Consider the following 20,881-nt stretch of genomic DNA (forward strand, 5'->3'; position numbering starts at 1 on the left):
CTTCCATCTACGACCTTCGCAGATTGACTGCGTCGAAGCTGAACCATTCGCGACTGGGTATCTCCATCCTTGGATGACGCAGTTGGGCTATTGCCCCCCTTGCTAGCCCGCCAGCCGCCAACCGCCCGTGTCGGTGTCGACTCCTCCTCGGTCGCGTGAACCTCAACATCGCGCATCTGTCTCCCGCCACGCTCCTGCCGCTGTTGTCTCCAGCGATGCCCTCTGCCCTCTGAAGCATCCGACACGCAAGAGACGATGGTCGGTCGCAGGCGGGAGTGGTAGAGACAGATACACCTCACGATGACCCGCCAACCGTCGGCGAGCTTCGCGCAATTCTTTCCTGCCGCACCACGTGCTGCCAGGGACAGGGCCACCGAGAGAGAAAAGGCCAAGGCCAAGACACAAGATACTCCTGCTGCCAGTGGCCTGCTTGTTGGCCAGAAAAGTGGTGCTACGCTCAACGGCACAAGCGCCCGAGCGCCATCTGGTACTGATGGCCTACTCTCCGACTCTTCTCAACAGCCGGCCGATGGCCATGAGTCGCCTTTAGGAGATACACTCAACGCCGTTGGATCTGCGAGCTCTTACGCGAGCACTGGCTCTTCCTCCGTCTTCAGCACCTCTGCGCGACAGGCCGCCCCGAACGGCTCATCTCATATACCCACCACCAGCGGCACGCCGCTCACCTCAATAGAATCACCTTCATACTCGGGAAATGCTGGCCTGCCGAAGACGAACATGGTCCACGCACAAACCATCGATCGGGATGAGGCATCGGCCTCCCGCAATACCCCATTATCCCGCCTGAACGGCTCGCTCCCGGAGCCCTCACCCATTGAGCGCACTCCTGCGCGAGATCTTTCTCGAACCACGAAAGGCATCAAATGCACATATGATCCATTTAACGACCGGACCCTGTCGAAGCACAATAAGAAAAGTGCCAAGCCGATATACAAGGAGTTTGGATTGGTACGTACAAACATAACATATCCGCCCATGGAGGGGGGGCGTCATCTTTTGAGTGAGAGCTATGGCTAATAAACTGAGTAGGAAGATGACCCCCCCCCTCCAGACCCTCGCCTCGCTAAAGGCGGGCGATTGGGCTATATCAACACCGACTTCCACCTTCCAAAGTCTCGACTGCGACAGTCGCCGTATAATCTCAAGCCGTATCCGTACGACTCGAAAACCTCGCTTGGGCCTGGCCCACCAACACAGATCGTCGTGACTGGCTTCAATCCTCTCATTACCTTTTCCAAGGTGACGGCAGCTTTCGCGACATTTGGAGACATTGCAGAGAGCAGCAACAAAATGCATCCTGAGACAGGCAGCTATCTTGGCTTTGCGACGTTTCGATACAAGGATGCGCATCCCGGTCGCTCGAGGCTCAACCCGATCAGGGCAATTGATGCCGCGCGGCGCGCTGTGAAAGCTATGCACGGGCAGCGAATTGAGGCGAACCAAATACGAGTCGAGTATGACCCCGAGGGCAAGAAAAGCGCTCGCATGCTTGAAGAAGCCTTGAGAAGAGAGCGTGCATCCCAAGATGTACACCCTGTACACACTGCTTCAAAGGCGCCTCCTACAGGCCCGCGGGTTAATGTGCCCGAAAAGGTTCCTGGTCCACCACCATTGGCGCCAAAGGGCCCCTCGTCCCATCGGCAAGCAGTGGCTGGTGTCCCTCCCTGGGTGCCAAGTCAGCCAAAGGGGCATGTCGCTATAGAGGATAAGGCTATCGCGAAGCAACTCGAAAACGACCCGTATGTGTTTGTTGCGCACGAGCATGTGCCCGTCATGGTTACAACAATTCCGCACATGAAGAAGCGCCTCAAGGCTTTCGCTTTTGACGAAATTCGCATCGACAGAACAGGCTACTTTATTGTCTTTCCGAACACCTTCCACGGTCGAAATGAAGCCATGAAGTGCTATAGAGCTGCTAATCATACCGACCTGTTCACATACAATATGGTTATGCAGCTCTACCTCCCGCAGAACTCATCTCGAGACTCTGAGTCGGTAGCCCCAGCTCCGCGCTCACGACGAACCCCTAGCCCCGAACGAAAGCGTCGAACCGATCAGCGATTGCGAGAGGATAAGGATCGCCGCCGTCGCGAAGAGGAAGCAGATCTGGAAGAGGAAAAGCGACAAAGAGCTAAGAACTTTGACCCTGTCATGGAAGCTTGCGATGTTGTTGCCAGAGAACTGGCAGAGCATTTGATCAAGCACATCAGATCACGGGTTGCCGCTCCTACTTTGACGAATTTCCTCAACCCCTCCAATCATGTCGCGATGCGCCAGAAACTCGGTCTCAGAGATCCGGCTGGTTCTGTCCCGTCGGTTACCGTAGATGCAGGTGACGAGAGTCCTGGTGGTGCTACTCCCAACTCAGGAGCAGATCCCATCGAGCGTCGTACCGGCCGTCTAGAGATATCCTCCCTACCCCGTATTCGTAAAGCCAAGGCCACAGGACACGGAGCTCGTAATAATGTTGGGTTTATGGATCCCTTCTCGCGCAAGCGTGCTCCTCAAAGCCGCGGTGCTTTCAGGTCACTGCACCATCGACTGAAGAGCTACGATAGCGATGTCGAATCCGACGAAGAAGTTGAGGTCAGAGAGTCTGTCGCAAGGGACACGGAAGAGCCTGATTCTCGGCCGCGCAGTCGCATGAGTACAGACGATGATGTGTCCAGAGAAGACTTTGCTTCGTGGGGCCCTGCGGAGGAAGACTCCATGACTGAGGCAAGCTTTGCAGTTGTTGATGGACTGACCTCGACCAAGAAGAGGAAACTGGACCTTGAGCTCCAGTCAGCAGTTAAGCGCCATAAGAAGTCCGACGAGGAACTCTTTGGGGTCACGCTGGATAACATGGCGCCCGACTTGCCAGTTCATGAAATATCCGAGGAAGCCACGCCTGATGTCGACATGGCTGATGTGCGAAGCGAGACTCGCTCCGAAACCCCGGCCCTCTCAACCAAAGCTTCGGCGAAGAAGTTGAAGTCAAAGAAGAAATCAAAGAAACAACTGTTCGAGGAACGTGAGGCTCTGAAAAAGCAACAGCAAGCACAGTCGGTTGCGGAAACAGAAGAGGAAGAGCCGGTCCCCGCGAAGACCCCGCTGGAGGAGGTGAAGCCAGAGCCAGAGCCAGCACCAGCATTAGCAGCAAAGAGGGAGGACGAGCCTGTTGCTGCTGTAGATTTCACCTTGTACTCAACGACGCCGAGACGCGCTCTTGATCTGCCTACCGACTTCAAGCTGGATATTGCAACCATGCAAGAGTTGTCCATGTCAGCTGCGGATATGCCAGACTTGGCCAGGCTCAGCAAAAGGTTTGGAGGGGCAGATCTGGGGGACCCGCTTCTTTGGCTTTGGCGGCGCAACAGGGTACGGGAACTCAACTCAAAGGACGGGTCTATCGATCGTGCGGTTGGTATTGAAGGCTACTACGTCTCTAATTCCACCGGTTCCGCACGAACCGAAGGTGTCAAGAAGATTCTTAACGCCGAAAAGTCCAAATACCTGCCTCATCACATCAAGGTCCAGAAACAAAGAGAGGCACGGCAGGCGAAGTACAAGAAGGATGGCAAGGATGCGGCGGTTGAGGCCAGCAGGCTTGCTGTCGCTGAAAAGGTCGTCGCCAAGGGCAACTCGAGAGCTAATCGTGCAAACAACCGTCGCCACGTGTCAGCTCTTCAGGACGAGAAGAAGATGTCGGGCGACTCTGATGCCTTCAAATTCAACCAGCTTAAGAAGCGGAAGAAGCCAGTCAAGTTTGCCAGATCTGCCATCCACAACTGGGGTCTCTATACGGAAGAGAACATCAACAAGGATGACATGATTATCGAGTACGTGGGCGAACAAGTCAGACAGTCCATCTCGGAGATTCGGGAGAAGCGCTACCTCAAGAGCGGCATGGGCAGCAGTTACTTGTTCCGCATCGACGATAATACCGTCATTGATGCGACCAAGAAGGGCGGTATTGCTCGATTCATCAACCACAGCTGCATGCCCAACTGTACGGCCAAGATCATTAAGGTGGATGGAAGCAAACGAATCGTTATTTATGCTCTCCGGGACATTGCACAGCGTGAGTATTGTTCTGATTCGTGGTTTGAGGAATATGCTAACATCGCCGCAGACGAGGAACTGACATACGACTACAAATTCGAACGTGAGATCGGCAGTTTGGACCGCATTCCCTGTCTTTGCGGTACGGCGGCGTGCAAGGGATTCCTCAACTAATCCTGATCGCTTCTTTCCGGTGTTTTTTTTTTGGGTGGACGGGTGGGTTGTCTGCATTGCGCCCTCATGCATGTTCATGGGGGCTGGTTGCGTTGCGGGAGTAGGAACTCAACTTCTAGAGTCGTTTTTTGCGAGGGGCAGTCGTCGACGGTGATTGATCGTCGTCTATCATTTGTTCTCTTCACACATGCATACCCCTTGGATCCGTCTTTGCGTTTATATTATATGCATACCAACCGAGGCCGGGTAAGGGAATGGAGACGAAACTTTTGGGCAAAGGGCGGGGAAAAAAGTGTACTATGAAATACTCTCCGCGGATGCGGTCTTTGGCGTTCATTTTCGGAGCAACGGGGCTACTTGGGCCCATTTGAAGGGCCAGGCTGGCCAGCAGGTTACGTGATATTTATCTGCCCACGATGACGGGAGAGGAGAGAAGAGAGGACAGGCCCTGAGTTGTGCGAGGGCGAGCGAGAAAACCATCTCTAGGTAATCCAAGCGTATATCACCACAATGTACATATGGCTAAGGAGACGCGGTCGGTGTTGGGGACTGAAACACGAGACCCAATCACACGCCGGGAGACTGGTTATTAATATCAATGGCGTTTGGCCCCCTGAGCATTCTTCTACTGTGTTGCTGTTGAGGGTGAAGACTTTTGCAGACTGATGTTTCTGACGAAGGAGCTAAATGGGTATAAGGGACCGCTGAATTCCATATCATACCTGATGAAAGAGTGAGCCTGTGTTGATGTTTGGCATGGCGAAGTGAAACCCACCAGTAGTTGACCGCCAACACGAACCCTTCGCCATCTGCTGGGCAGGACTGTGAAACCTTGTGGTACCACATGGCAGGGAGGTAGAGCATGTCGCCAGGTTCGAGGGTGACTCTGACGGGTTCCGCGAGGTGAGAGTACGGCGTGGCGTTGACCTGGGGAAAGTCCGGGTCCCAGGTCGCGAACGGTACTTTATCTGCCAGTTTGGCCTTCTCCCCATCCGCGTCATTGTCGTCGTCGTGATCAAGCTCTAGAATGAGGTCGTCTGCGGAGAACTCTTTACGCTGGCGGTGGTACGTCGCGGGGATGAGGCTTTGCTCGTTAACGCAAGGGTGGCATAGGGGCGGGAGGAGGACGAAGTGCTTGCGGCCGCGGACCTGGACGTAGATGTTTTCGTAGTTGTCCTTGTGGAGGGCTGTGACAGAGCGGGCGTTGCCGATCCAGAGGTTTATGGCGTCCGGGTCGCGGTCGAGGGCGATGCGGGCGAAGGGGACTGAGGGGGGGACGTGGTTGAAGAGGGGGAGGTATTCGTTGCGAAGGTTGTCGTTTTCTGAGTGGGTTAGTGGAGGGTTGGTTACAGATTGTGAGTATGAGTGACTTTGAAGTGAGGGTTGGGAGTTAATGTGAGTGAGAATTGAGTGCTAGTGGTGTGTTTGTGAGAGGGTCGTGAGAATTATGAAGCGAGAGCCGTGAGATGAGATGAAGGTTGAGAAGGACATACGGGTCTGGGCGTAGCGGACTTCTGAGGTGGTGTCTTTGCTTCGTTCTTGATCTATCACGTAGTTGAGAAACTCTTCAAAATCTTGATGTTCCTCATGGGGTTTTGCGAAGACTACTTCTTCGTCATGGGAGGTTGGCGCATCGGCGTTGCTTTTTTACGTGTTAGTCGTGTGATGAGATTTTCAGCTATGGACAACAGCAGGTAGGTAACCACTCACCCAAACGGGGTCACGGCGACATTGACAGTCTGATCCTTGAAGACATCCAGCAGGAACTCCTTGTCCCAGGTCTTGTTCGACCTCCACGAGGAAGCAGCCCCACGGACGACGAAAGGCGTGTTGCGGGCGACATAGCGCATGAACTCGAGGGGGCTCGGCTCCTCGTCCAGCTCGTCGATGAAGGCGCCGTTGAGCTCGTTGAAGGTGGTAATCAGCTCGGACAGGGGGTCCCCTGGTGGTGCCGGGGTTTCTGAGTCCATGGCGCCGGGCCTGATGTGAGAGTGAGTGCGGTGGTACGCCCGGCGGTGGTGATGAGGATGAATTTGGGATGGAGTTGTGGTCGCATGACTAAGACAGGGTGTGATGGGAGGAGCGTTTTTCTCGTATGGAGAGCGAAAATTACGACGAATGCCTCAATGAATGCCTCAATTGAGCCGGACAAGGTGTAATGCAGCAAATCTGCCCGATATTTCCAGGTGGCTCTCGGTTTAGTTTTGAAAATGGTCTTATTTGTGCCGGTGAGAGAGAGTCTATTGGCGTTTCACGGTTTCAAAGTCATGTCATTTAAACGCGGTCCCGGGAAGTGTTCACGGGTTCTATGATCACCAGCAACAGGCAGGCTACTGGTTTAGTGGCTACAGCTAGCTGAAGACGAAGTGCCGGCTCAGTGGCAGGAAAGGCAAAAAAAAAAAAAGAAAAAAAAAAAAAAAGAAAAGAATGCAACACTGGGAAGGCTGTTGCGGAGGAAAACACGCGAGATACAGGGGTGTTCTGCTGTTGCTGTTGCTTTCTGCGCGCGAAGGGTACCCGGAAAAAGAGGGGGTGGGAGCACGGGTATCGTATCGAGGGTCTCTGGGGGTCTTGGGGAGGATGGGGGTCTCAATTGGTGGTGCGAACCGCACAGGGCGGTGCGGAGCCAATGAGAAGGGCGGACCGGGTGGGAAATGGCCTGACTTTGGCATCAACTGGGCTGATTATGATGGAAGCATTGGTGATTTTGAGCAAACACACCGCACCTCGCGCAAATGCAATCACACTTGACTTGGTCTTAGGCTACCCAAGCTGCTGCAAGATTGCCCATCTGATTAATTATAGATTGTAGTAGATCAGATCTGCCCATGCCGGTCGTGTCGCCCTTTTGGTTATATAGTATGCGTCGGCCGCCCTTTTCCTTTTGATGTTTCGTTCCGTCAGCAGAAGCTCCGTCCGACCTTCCTGACGATATTCCCGTCGGGTGAACAGCTTGCTTGCCGCCAATAGCAATCAACACCAATTGCCTTACACCAACACCGCCGACATCGACAAGTGTCACTTGCATCAATTCAATTCTTCCGATTTGAACCCGATCGAACTAACCGACAGCCATGCTGCGTTGGAGGGCATCTCATTCACTGTCGCCGTCACGGTCTCATCACAGCCAGCATCACCACCGCCAAATACAGGAACCGAATCCGGCCGTGCAAAGCCACCTCAGCCTGCGGCTTGAGCTTGCCACAGTTCACACGACATGAATAATCACCATAATCTACCGTTTTCGCCGTGTGCCTGCATTCCAGAACGACACGATGACCACGAACCCCATCACTGGCGCATATCGATCGGTGTTCGGGACTCTCGGCTGGGCTGCGCTGCTGCCAATCGTCACATTCACCTCCTCGGTCCGTCCACACGACAGCGTGACGGGATTCCAGGCTCTCTGCTAAGACATGGCTCGCTTAGCCGTCCGCAGCGCATTACCTTTACCAGGCACCCAGGGTTCAGCTCTGTCTGTCTTTATTCCCCCCATGCAGAGGGGCATGGACCGAGGCACGTTTCCGAGCTGGACGGACCGGATTTCGAAGGATATGCGCCCGCTTCAACCTGCTCCCTCGTATCTTCCCCCGAGGCCGCGGCCGCCGTTAATGCGCTAGAACAAACCGCGCACATACACCACGAGGTGTGCGCACGTACGCACCGCACGCAGCCACGCAGCTTGCACTTACACCCGGCTGGGAGCTTCCAACACCCCGTGTGACCCGCGCGGGTTGCGCCCGGTCCCCCGAGACCCCTACACTTGCTGACCTTCAAGCGAAGACGAGACAGGAAGCGCAGGATGGGGTTGAGGGGAAAGGGAGGGGGGTGAGCACGACTCGAACAGCGAATCAGTTCAAGAACTGCGCGCCAATGCTCCTGCAGACAGAAACGGTGGATGTTCTCCTTGTCCTCGGGCTGCCTGTCTTGCGTGTGTTGACACGCACAGCACTACCTCGACAGCGCCGGCGCCAGCACCACCACCACCACCACTAGCACCCCGTTTCTCAACTGTCTCTCCGGCTCTGGAAAGACGAGCGGTCCTAGTGAGCGCGCCAAGGACAACCGACAGGAACTCTTTCTCTATCAATGTCTCTCGCTTGGATGCGGGCAAAATGTGCCTGTTCACCTTTGATACATTCCGAAGGGAGAGACACGATTTGTCTGTCGCAGCATTTTGGTTTTTTACCCCCCTTGACCTTCTGGAATGTCCCAGAGTCTTTCTAGGTTTGGTCTATCTGTTTGAAACTCGTCCACCACTGGCATTTTTTGGGGGTAGACTAACGCGAAGCGTACGTCCACCACGCCTCGGTAGGCATCAAGCGGCCAGGGTGAGGGGTAGCGTCCTCCAAGTCTGAGGAACTGAGATGCAGAGCAGAAGCCAGAAGCTACGCAGAGATGCAGCAGGTACGCATGGCCGGCGGCTGTTTGACTTGTCTCGTGCGCGAGCTGCTCCGCTTGGCCTTCATCTCAGGATCCCCCAACTTGGATTTTGACTTTGTCGCCCCCAAAATAGCCCCCCCAAGGACGTTCCCAAACTACCCCTCAATTTCCAACCTTATCTTTCTTCCCCGTCGCGTGGATTTGCCCTGCCTCGCCTGGAGCTGCCCGCGAAGTCCAGGCGACGTCTCCTCTCGTCCCTGCTTGCCATGAGGTCTGAGCTACACGCGTCCCATGATTTCCCTTCGGATATCCTGGAGGATCAGTGGGGGGCTGGGCTGGACTTTTGCCATGCGGCAGCGCGAAGGTCGTCAAGTTGGCGCGAAAAGGAGGGCAGCACCTCCTTTACAAATTATTGGCTTGAAAGAAGCCTTTCAGGTCTTGTCTCAAGTCTTGGAGGACACCCCCAGGAAGCAGGACAGGAGAGCTGCAGACGTCAGCGCCGGTGTCAGCGTCAAGCGGGAGAAGGGGGCTTGCTCTAGTGGGCGATCTGCCATCACATACACTACATTCAGACACGCAAGACGTCTCCAGCTTGGCGGCAACGCCAAAACGCCCCTGGCTTGGCTTCTAGCGTCTCCTGCTCCAAGCCTTGGTCTTGGTCTTGGTCTTGGATTCTCGCAGAGACGAGGTATCTTCTAAGTCCCCGGGTCTCACCTTTTCCCCCCGGGGGGGGCCCATCTCACTAAGTTTCCTGCCCACCCTCGCAGGGAAGTCGTCCCATGTTCCCCGACACACCACGCCATGGCCGTCGGCAGGTTCCACCACCATTCAGTGGACTGAGGTGCGGTGCGGTGCCCACTGCTTACCGACAACCAGCGCCCACCCCGCTGTTCGCTGCCCACACAAGTATGTGTATGTGCGTGTGTCTGCCATGCTCCTCACCTCCAGCGACGTGCTGTCGGGTCGGTTGTCCTGAGCCACCTAAAGCGGGTGCAGTCACCTCAGGTACTGCGATATCATATGCGGCGCCATTACTTGAGGAAAACGCCCTGTGGAGAGAAGTGCCGGTACCTGGGCCTCACCTAAACCGCCTGACGTAAGGCCTGGTGGTATGCAGCGAGGCAGTCACCTAAGAGCCATCGACGAGAGGTAGGTACCTATCTAAGTAGATCGGTACCCCTGGATGGGGTTCCTGGTGGTGGTGTGCGATCCCCTCTGCACACTGCAACAGGGACACTTTCGCATCGCACCCGCCCTGCCTCTCCTGTCCCGCAGCGTCCTGTCAGGTCGGCCAACCCACACCACCACGCCACGCCACGCCGTGCTTGCTACCACATCTCTACATCCACCGATCGATACTCACTACCTTACCTACCTACCTGACCTTGCCTTAGCTCCCAATCACCTGCCAAAGAAATACGTCGTCTTTTGTCAACACCATCAACCTCCCGCTTTACCAACCCAGGGTCGCCCCCCGAAAGCCGTCCCGATTTACGCCTGCCTTGGTCGCCGCATATTATTCTCCGCATCTCCCGTCGCCCAAGCTGCCAAACTCCAACGAGATTAATTGCTCCCAGACTTGAGCACCTGCGACTTGCTCCGCCCGCACCACAGACGCCGGGCACAAACAACACCCACCAGCGCACCGACGAAAGGACATGCGTCCCAATTGAATACCTCCCGACCTGCGACTAACACAATTTCCACAACGTCTTCCAAGCCGCCAGTCCGGACTAGCAGGATTAGTCTTGTCTTCTCTCGTCTGGCTCCATCGCAGGTGCCCGCCGCCGTCGTTCCACTTCCACCCTCTCCCGACACCCGATCGACCGACGAACGTGGAACCGACCGACCACGTCCAATCCCCGTCTCCTCCCAGACGCAAATACACACTACTTGACAGAGCCGCGCCCACATCCCTCCTTCGCGCGCATTGATTTCAAAAGCTTTCACCTCTCCGTTCCCCAGTTTCGACAGACCTGCACAACCAACGATCCCCCGGCCCGTCGCTAATGTCCCATCCGTCTGGCCGCCTCGCCTAGCCTGCCCGTCGAACCGAATCATGAGTGCGACGACCAACTCCTGCAGGCCTCCAACATCATTCTGTGCAGATAAACAGTGGATGGTTCGAAAGCTCGCCTGAGCCGCCTCCGCTTCTGCAACCGAGTTTAACCTCTTCTTCTGCTGCAGCTGCTGCAAGTCAACTTGCAACCGTCGCCGCAGATGATTTGGTATCTGCTGTATCCTTTGCGAGGGTATGGACCGCTTACATTGCCGCCCGCACTCGTGCCTCGGTCTCACGCGCATCTCTTGACTAACTGCCCTTCAGAACTACGGAAGCTCCTGTCCTTGCCCCGAACCATCCTCTCCGCCGATGCTTTGCGCGATACGGTCGATACGCTGCGAGACACGTCGTTACGACACTCATCATTTCTGTGGCCGTTGCCGCCATCCTCATCTACCCATTTCCATATCTATACACGTCCGACCTTAGCAATGGCGCCTCCAATCTCCCCCACCACGTGTGGACTGCAGCGCAGCCGCTCAAGGAGAACAGCACCGAGCCCGACGTTATAATGCGTTCCATATGGGTCCACGGCAGTTACATGAAGGCTTTGGAACGCGATGTCTTGCTTGGCGCTCTTGAACTGCAAGATGAGCTTCTTGGTCCCACCAAAGATTTCAGCCCGCGCCGGCCCGTAACGACCCTCCGTCTCCACGACCCGCACGTGGATCTCGCTCCAGGAGACCGGGATGCCTTCCATGTCGTCAATGGCCTCACAAATCAGTCTTGGTTCTTCCATTCGCCACTTCAGTACTGGGCCTGCTCCACGGAGCGCATACTCGACGACGCGGACATTCTATCGACGGTGAATGCTAGGAAAACGCAACCTACCTCAGTCAATGTGACTCTGAGGCACTCCATTGTCTTCAGCGGGAAACGCTTCGAGGACCGAAAACTCATGGCAGCGGATGCCTTGGTGATCACCCTAATACACCTCCGCGATTCCCCGGTTGGCCGCCAATGGGAAAGAAAGGCAGAAGCGCTCGCTACACGTATGAGAAATACGTGGACCGCATATCCCGCCGATGGCAAGAGCATGACCAGCCAACTCTATGAGTTCCAATTTATGCCCATCTCTATGCAAGATACGGTAATACTGGCTCTTGCATACGGCCTGGTATCGGTTTACTTCTTATTCAGCCTTTCAAAATTACGAGCCGTCAAGTCCAAGGTCGGCCTCATAGTCACGGTCTTCGCTCAGATCGTTGTTTCCATAATGTCGAGTTTCACGGTATGTGCCGTTTTTCGCGTCGACCTCTCGGGGATTCCACAAGCGGCGTATCCGGTCGTGGTTCTCTCGATGAGTCTCGAGAACATTTTCAGACTTATCAACGCCGTCATCATGACTCCCTCGGAAAACAGCACGAGTAGTCGAATCAGCCGTGCATTTGGCGAAACGGCACACATCGCTTTAGCCAGTTCGGCGCAAAACGTCTTCATCCTGTGGGGCCTGTCCAAGGTGGTCTCACCCGGCGTGTCCGCATTCTGCACTTTTGTTTCCGTTGCAATTGTGTTTGACTTTTTCTACCTGTCGACATTTTTTCTGGCTGTCCTCAGCGTCGATGTCCGGCGAACAGAGCTGGGTGACGCACTCGCCAAAGCATCGCTCAAGAACAATCGATATGGCCAGGAGCAGCCACTCAAAAGAAGCTGGTTCGAGGCCATGCTTCAAGGGAAAATCGCTCTGTCAACTCGGATCGCCGGCACCGTCGTCATGATCACATTTGTCTTGATTGCGCAGTGGCACTTTTTCGAGAATGACACGATGTTCAGGCTTGTACGTGGAATTTTCAGGATAGGTCGAGACACCGTCAACTTCAGCCAGCAGAAGAATGCGATGCTTGTCGACATTCATCAAGCGCGCAGTCCGACGTCGTGGCTTCGGTTGCAAGACCACGAAAGCGCGCGCGAGGTCATCAACGTCATCAAGCCAAACTCCCACAGTTACATCGCGCGCGTCTACGATCCACTGGTCTTTGTACTCAACGGCGCCGATCGTACCCCGCGCATGCCCGAGCGACCCTTGTTACCAGCGCTTTACGACTTCATCGACCACCACTTGAAGCATTTTCTAGTTACCGTGCTGTTCATCGTGTCGGCTGTACGTCTTCTCATGCATTACTTGCTATGGGGTGACGATGCCGAATCCAGACGAAATGACGACTTCAGCGATCAGCCTCTCCTTGCAGTCGAGACATTGCCGGAGGAACACGCCCTCGACGTTGTTCTGATGTCGTCGTCTTACGACGGTCACATCATCTCTGTAGGTCTCGACCGCTCAGTGCGGGTTTGGGACGTTCGATCGGGCATCATTGGCTACTCGCTCGCTGATGTCGAGCCACCGCCGGAGAATCCCTTTCCCGTCTTGGCCGTCGCAACAGACAAGAAGTCCAACTGGTTGGCTCTGTTATCCTCTCGCAAGGTCTTTCTATGGAACTTGCAAGAGCACCGATGGAGCAAATCAGTGCCGGTGGAACTGAACGGCCAAAAACCGGAGGGTTTCTTCTTCGGCACGCCGACGTTCGACTACTCGAGCCCTCTGGTCATTGTGCGACGAAACGGAACGATGACCCAGATCTTTCCCGGCTCAAAGGAGCCCATGGAGTTTACCATCTGCAAGAGCCCGCTCACCTCCGTTAGGCCGCTGGTGCAGAAGAACGCGCCGGGCGGAAACCAGCAACTATCGATCCTGACTGCATCCAGAAAGGGGTGCATTCACGTTGCAACGCATCAGCAAGACAACTCGTGGGTTTCGCAAAGTTTGGATGTTCACTCCATCGAGGATCGAGACGCGTATCAAGTCGTGCCGCTGTCTGCGCTTAGCTCGTTTCTAGTTGCCAGATCTCAGACGGTCGATCTCGTCGACGCGAAGACCAACACCCTGCTCCACACGTTTGAAACGGAGCCAATCCAGCCGCGGTCACTCAGGTGTTTCCACTCCTCGCGACGCAAACCGCAGTGCGGCTCGGTTGGACTTGTGTCATTTGGCATCGCTTACAACCACGCTGACTCGGGCGACTGTATCATCCAGACTTACACCTGTAAGGAGGAAGGGAATGTCATCTGCTTCCGCAACACGAGCATGCCGCCCAGCCGCAGCTGCTCTTTGTGGCATGATACAATCGAGTCGAAGCGGCAAATCGCCAATCCTGGCACATGGGAGGCGCTCCCTAATGGCTTTCTTGTTGGTGTTCGGAAGGACAACTACGACAGTGGATCAAGCAGTGGAGAGTCGTCTCCGACGACAACGGGTGGCCTACGACGGAGGATGTACCAACGACTAGAGAAGAGGCCTAGCAGATCCCAGGACAACTGGGAAGTATGGGTCGCCTCAGAGTTGGGTCGGGAGGAGATTTACGAGACCAAGCCGTTGCACTCGGAGTTCGAGAACGGCTCGCATCTCATCATTTCTGAGCTTGGTCCTATGGTCAAGGTTGGCACAGCATCTGTGGCGGTGGGGTTCGGAAACATCATTAAGCTCATCACGGTCGGTCATCAGCATTTCGAGGACCTGGCCGAAGCCGGAAACGGGGACCTCCTGAATCTCGGTAGCCGACGAAGGAAGCCGGCGGGCGGCGTTACACACCAGCGCATGAAGGTCCCATCGTGGATTTGAGTCGACAAATGGGAAAAGTGCAGTTTTAGGACCGCGATATGGACGGCGTATCTTTTCCGCTTTTTATTCTTATTTCTTCTTTTTATATACCCCGGATCACGAAGGGAGTTTGTTGGGATATCGATTTGGGTGTTTATATTTTAGTCTACTTGGTGATACCTCGTCATGAACTGGTGGGGATGGGTTTTTTCAGACTCCCAATACGATGAATTGAAACTTCAATTATGATGGTCAACTGTTGTATGTTGACGTGAGCTGCTGTATGCATAAGGCCTCGGACGCGGGTATTGTTGAGAACCACCACAAATGTCACGAGCGCGCCCCCGGAGAAAATCAAAGCAAAAGTCGCCAGAAAGACTAAGGAGATGGCGAAACATAGTCTCGCGAGCAGTGTCGAGTTTGACTACGTCCCCAAGACGATTGATGAGTTCGTTGGCCGAGCAAAGTCGTAGTGACACGATTTTCACATATCATAGTACCTAGTGCTCGATGTACGTCAATCGACGCAGACTTATGATGAATACTGGGTCGAGGATGACTGGAGACCACGGAGGCCACGGATAGTGGAATGAAATCTGGAGCGAATGCCCAAGTACGTAGACGCACCTGTTGTTGACTGATATCTGTAGAAGCGAATAGTTTCTAGGTTTTGACAAAGGATCCCTTGAAAGGATGCATCTGGTGGGTGTTATTGTAGACTTCGGGGTCTAAGGGATGTTCGAAAACTTATATACGACTGTTACTGAAAGATCTGTCTTCCCAGTACGAAACACGTGAGCTATCGAAGTGTCGTCTGTCTTTGAGGTTGGTGGTTTAGTGTAAAAGAGTCTGGTATTATACAGTTTGTGGATCCTGAACCACAAATGAAGCAGCTGGTAGAAACTTACGCAGCACAGGATGACCAAGATCTCAAAGGCATCGTCACTCTTCTAATAGAGTAAGAGGAGTACATCAGAGATTTAGCTTGATTGTGGTGTGATCTCTGTCCGTCATCGTCAAAAGCCCGAGTTTATTTGCACTTGTATTAGAATGTGTTTGTTTTCTAGTAGAACCTAGCATATCGACTTGTTAGAACTCAACTGAGGACTTCCTCTGATCAAACTCGATGGTGCTAGAAAACATGGTATACAGCCCAGACCATTGCTCTTCTCAACCCCGGTTGGAATTGAATGGGGTTTTAAAAACAGAAGAGGCTTGGTTGACGACACTGGTCTGGTCCTCATCAAAGCGTCCACATATGGAATTGTGAGCCTGCGATGCGTCTTGATTACGCCACGCGCGATGCTTACTTGTTGAGTATAAAACGCGATTCGGTTCGGTTCTTATATTCGTTCTTTTCGATGCACCAAATGCAGAGGACTGATCCTGTTTCTTCTCCAGCACTGGTGGAAGCATCGCAATGCAGCGCTGACGCCTTGACCAAACCCTCCTTAGTTCTTGAATAAGTTGTGTTCTTATAGGTCGTCGTCGCTGGGCCTTGTCTACGTATTCCTGACAAATCCTTCGTCAAGAAGTCGTAATGGCTTTTGCCCGTCCTGATATGACACATGGAGGCTTTTTTGAGCTTGGCGGTGCTCGCCCATTCTGGTCTGCCTGTGTTTCGAGCATGAGTTTGCGAGCCTGAGAACGACCCAGTCAAGCCATCTGTGAAGATTTCTTGTGAGGTAGAAGAAGTGGTTTGGTCCAGCCCCCGTTTCTAAGTTGACGGCGCACCAGAAATAGTCTGAGGTCTCTGCTTTCTCTCAGCAACAGAGGTAGACCATTCACAGCTGATATCTTACACAGGAAGAAAAGACAGTTCGGTCTGTTCTTGGAGAAATTGTCTTCCTGTAGGTCGGCATCGTTGGCTTTGGAGTATTCTTACTGGATTATTCGTCACAGAGTCGATTTGCCCTCTTGGCCGTTCAGATATTACACATGGAGATGCATTCAAGTGACGACACCGTTGGGTTGAATGTCCTCGCGTGGTCTGGTTTAACTGCGCTCCAAGCTTGCTTCTCCTGTAAGCATTGGCCGTTAGTCGTAAAGTGAATGATAACACGACTAATATATACCCTCGTTATGACGGACAACAAACGTCTTGTCTCCAGTTCAAGGTACTTCAATTTCATGGGACTATCTCACAAAGCCAATAAAAGTGCCATCAGGCCCCGTTATTCCCAAGCCATCGGACAAATGTCGCCGGGATAACAGGCTTCTTTTTGGGCTTCTACAATTGAAGCAAGCCGCTAATCGCGCGTGTTTCGTGAATCACTAGTTACTCGGCAGAGTCTGCGATGCTTCGCCCATAGTTATGTGTGTATTACTGCCCGTATAAATTCCGGATCGTGAAGGGAGGTCGAAAGGGAGGAGCTGTGGCATAGCGTCCTTCGAGACGGGCTATGCTGGCTAAGCAACTGTGGCATGAGGCCCTTGTAAAACGTCAGTTTTCATCGCTATTAGACGCAGACCCCAACAGAGGTCGATTCTGTTGCTTGCGTTTTCCATAGAACGCCCAGAAGAGCCAGGGCTATGTATACAACTTCCGACCAGCCCATAACTACTTTCAGAGCGGGAGTCGTGTGGCCAACGTTCTTCGCCTTTGGACTCGAGAGATTCCTGACGACCGACGGAGTTCAAGCCGTCAGAGAAGACTCCATCTGACCAAGGTGGCCATGTCTGCATGAACCGAGACGCAAAACCGTGAAAAACGTTCCGAGTTGTCCTTTGTGGAAACGCAGATCATGCCCATTGGTATGGAGTTCGTTGCGGCGAGACTGTCTGCAACTGAAACCAGGCTTTGGGACTTTGTATCATAGATGAAGGCTCTGGAAGATTGTTTCCACTGCTGAGAGAACAAACTGAATCTTTGCCCCGAGTGGTAAAGCTAGGGGCTCGCCATCATACGTTTTCAAATCCTTGGTCAATCCAAGAGTCCCTGCGTGGCGCGTCCTTTTTTATGCTCCCATTGAATCGTTGCTGAGTTATACAATCCGGATTAACAGGAGAGGGCGGCAAGCAGAATCAGAATAGAGCTTTCAAGCGTCTGAGTTCAACACATTCCGCTCTGATAATGAGGGGAGAACAGACAATGCCAACTTCCTGCTGAAACAAACAGGGAAAAGACAGTATCCCGCCGACTGAATTGCGGAAAAAAAATTCCCATGGCTGCATGAAGGACTTAACTAACAATTTGACTCGGGACATGGTAGAAGAAGGTGCGTCGTTGTACTCTCACCGCAAACAAGTAGCAATGTCGATATGTCTCTGGATTTGGAAACGAACGAACAGGCTATAAAACTATGGTAAAGAGTACCCATCCTCTCGTCGAAACAACGACGGCCTCACTATCTCGATGTCGGGACCAAGATGCTCAGATGGTCCAGCACAGGGGTTTGGGCACAGTCTCTGAGTTTCCTCTGACGAGCTCGTTCGTTACGAAGTAACAGCCACTTGGACTCTTCTGGAGTCTGGCGTCTATTCAAACAACAATATCTATGAATCTCATGGACGCTGAGCTAAAGTGTGCCCGAGAGGAGAGGTCATCCGTCCTAAGAAAGAGTTGGAGCGATGGGAGTCTAGACATCCCCAACGGGAAATATCACGAACGCCTGGATGAGGCCAAAGACTTCGATTCCGCACTTGGAGTAGTGGGATGTCAATTTCTGCAGATAATCTAGTCACGGACAAGACCCAAACGAGAATTTACTAGTCTTGTAGATCTCGCCCATAAGACCTCGTCGAGTCTTCACGACACCAAACGCAATGGATCGACGGGCTGGACGGCCATCCTGTTGACAAACTTCCAAAGCGGTGCTTACGACTGACACAACGATCGCCAGCCCGCGCTGCAGAAGACACAAGTGAGCTCACCAAGCACTCTAGACCGTCGTCCTCCGCGTATTCTTACCGAACACAACAGCTTGGACAGAGCACGCGAGTCGTACAGTGGAAAGATATGGCCGAATCCAGATCTCATCTGTCAAGAGATTCTACGACTTTGGCTATGATGGACATTCAGAGTGGACAGCGTGGAGCACCATGACCCAAGACCATGGGCCGCCCGCAAGAGGCCGAGATCAACAGAGTTGGGCATCCATCGGCACCTCCAAACGACACACTCTCGCCTCTCGAGTCAATCACACAGATGGGCTCGACCCATAACGACAAAAGTCCCGTCCCCATCGACGGACCCCCATGTTGCCGGCGCGGAAATCAAGCTCTCTCCTTTGCAAATGCTCCGAGCCGATCGATCAATAAAGGGGAGAAGAAAAATGACAAGTGCATAGAACATTAATCACATTGGATCTCAACCTCCAAACCGATATTCGGCTCGGAACCCAAATCACCGCCCCTTGTGCTGACCGAGCCCGGTAATTCTTTTCCTTTTCCCTCCCGGAGAAGAAAATGCCTATCGATATGTGCGCCTTTGTAAGTATATCTCGATTTTAACTCTGGTGATATACCGGTACCGCAACCGTAGCATATCTCGCTTGAGTCCCACCGCAACATCGACAACAAGCAAAGCCAGCCACCGCCACGACCACAGCCCACCCCCTGAGACGGGATCCAACGGCGGCAGTCCATCTCCCTTCACATCGTTAGGATCTAGGGGCATGGAGAAAACGGTTCGGAACTTCGCAGTGCACAGAACATGTTCGTCGCCCATCAACAGACGTGGAATGGGAGAGAGAGAGCTGGGGGATGGCAAAGGGGAAGGGGGAAACGCGTTCCATCGAGTCCCACGTCGTTGGGCATCCATCTACGAAAATGTCCGAAACCCCATCGAGAGTCTCTTAATCATCTCTTTCCCCTTCCTCAAGCCCCCATTCTGCAATGGCAAAAATGCGTGATATAGACGGGCCATTTACGAGGTATATTTTCACGCCGCCGCGAAACCTCCAATCTCCCTCAGGTGAACGTTGCTCAACCTGCTTTTCCTTTCCACCGTCAAATGCAAGCCCAAGCCTTCCCGTTCCTCCCCGCCTCCCTTACCACCCCCATGCCCCTTTTGATATTCCCCTAATCCCCCGATCTGAGCAAGGGCAGAGAGAGCTCCGCCACTTACTCAATCCCTCTCTGTGTGTGTTATTAATCCCGGAGGGTGATTGAGTCTTAATAGAGTAGCGAGTAAGGCTTAACGGCACCGCACAGCGGAGCGATCAATCCCCCCCTCCCCAGAGAGCCTGGCTAAGGGACGGCTACTACCTTGACGGTACCTTTCCCCCCTACCCTTCTTCTCTGCTCCCCTTCATGAACCACCACCGCCACCATCCCCGGGGAAGCACAGCGGACACGCGCGCGCGCGTTGTCGTTCACAACGTGAAGCAACAAATTACGGATGTCGGGCGGACTGCTCCAGGAGGCGAGGAGACAACGTGGGAATAAGGGGAAGAGGGGGGAAGGAGGGTACGTGTTAGCTCAACCTTTCCCACATCTCGCCGAGCTTATTGCTAAGCTGTTCACAAGAAAGAGAGCACATCCCATCTACCTTGGAACGAGAGACGTTCCCGCCGTCACCAGATACGTTAGAAAAGGACGTGTGTGCGCGAGAGCCAAGGCAAGCTCGTACGGGATACATCCCGCAGCAAGCAGGAGAAGCACTGCTACTCAAAAAGGGGGGGCAGACAGACAGACAGGCAGGCGGGCGGCGGGCCACCGAAAGGCGCGTGGCAACCCAGAAAAGATGCTGCGATGCCCACTACGCTTACTCTAGAAAACATCCGAAGAAGCACGGAACCGGCACTAACACAGTTCGCTACAGTACACTGTCCACATTCGTTGCAGGAATAAGGGGATTCCATGGGAAGGGCAGGAGGGGAGGGGGTGTGGCGTGTGTAAGAAGTTCAGAGTACCAGCAGCAGCAGCAGCGAGAGAATGAGGGTGGGGGGAGGGGGTGAATATGGACTTGGTTGGTTATATCAGAGTGTGGAAAATAAAGAAAGCAACGATTCGAGCGAGAAAGTCCAAGTCCTTAAACGCCCAAGATCCAAGGCCCCAAAGTGCCCGCACCACCATCACGCCCCTCCTCGAGGCAGGGAACCAGACGTCAGTTACAGTTACGGCGGACGGGGGGGCTGTCATGTAGGGACGTGGTGGATTAGCACAAAGGACGTGATGGGGGATCATGGATAACTGGACCGGAGGCATGTACCGCCCGTCAAGCTCTGATCGCCGTTACGTCTGCAACCCGTATACACACCCTCTCTCCTCTGCGTGCAAAGAGTACGACTGTACCGTACCGTACCAGCGTTCGCGTACACACAGGCGAGAGAGAGACTATGGTGTGTGTAGCAGTAGCAACGATTATCCCGTTCGCCATGTTCGCCGCCGCCGCCGCCGTCGTCGCCTTCCTGTCCTTGGCTGTGTCGTAGTCGTACCGCTGAAGATGTTTGCCCGCTGCCATTGCTACCTACGTAACGTTAAAAACATAGCAAACCTGGCCATTGGCAGCTCGCCAACATCACATCAAACGAAGAAAAGGCAGATATCTCACAGAGCTATGATCACCTGTGGCCCGAGATCTCCGGACCTTACGAGCCCTGGGTGCCGCCGCGGTGATCTTCCTTTCCAGTCTTAGCTCTTAACCCTCTCTCTCTCTC

General features: G+C 53.8%; 3 protein-coding genes across 3 annotated transcripts; 2 read left to right on the top strand and 1 right to left on the bottom strand.

Annotated features, from left to right (window-relative positions):
- Positions 1-300: 300 nt before the first annotated feature.
- On the top strand, positions 301-4,239 carry SET1 (Histone-lysine N-methyltransferase, H3 lysine-4 specific; the record flags this gene model as incomplete). The annotated part of the gene is made up of 3 exons (XM_036636844.1): positions 301-969; positions 1,051-4,084; positions 4,136-4,239. The coding sequence occupies 3 exons, from the start codon at positions 301-303 to the stop codon at positions 4,237-4,239; spliced, it is 3,807 nt and encodes a 1,268-aa protein (XP_036497026.1).
- Positions 4,240-4,864: 625 nt separating this feature from the next.
- Positions 4,865-6,209, bottom strand: Jmjd7 (JmjC domain-containing protein 7; the record flags this gene model as incomplete). Its single annotated transcript, XM_036636845.1, has 4 exons — positions 4,865-4,961; positions 5,015-5,561; positions 5,733-5,881; positions 5,950-6,209. The coding sequence occupies 4 exons, from the start codon at positions 6,207-6,209 to the stop codon at positions 4,865-4,867; spliced, it is 1,053 nt and encodes a 350-aa protein (XP_036497027.1).
- Positions 6,210-10,842: 4,633 nt separating this feature from the next.
- On the top strand, positions 10,843-14,300 carry scp1 (Sterol regulatory element-binding protein cleavage-activating protein; the record flags this gene model as incomplete). The annotated part of the gene is made up of 2 exons (XM_036636846.1): positions 10,843-10,874; positions 10,949-14,300. 2 exons carry the CDS (start codon positions 10,843-10,845, stop codon positions 14,298-14,300), a joined length of 3,384 nt encoding a protein of 1,127 aa, XP_036497028.1.
- Positions 14,301-20,881: the final 6,581 nt, after the last annotated feature.

The sequence above is a fragment of the Colletotrichum siamense genome (assembly GCF_013390195.1).
Source record: "Colletotrichum siamense strain Cg363 chromosome Unknown KSG_Cg363_contig03, whole genome shotgun sequence".
Classification (NCBI taxonomy): domain Eukaryota; kingdom Fungi; phylum Ascomycota; class Sordariomycetes; order Glomerellales; family Glomerellaceae; genus Colletotrichum; species Colletotrichum siamense.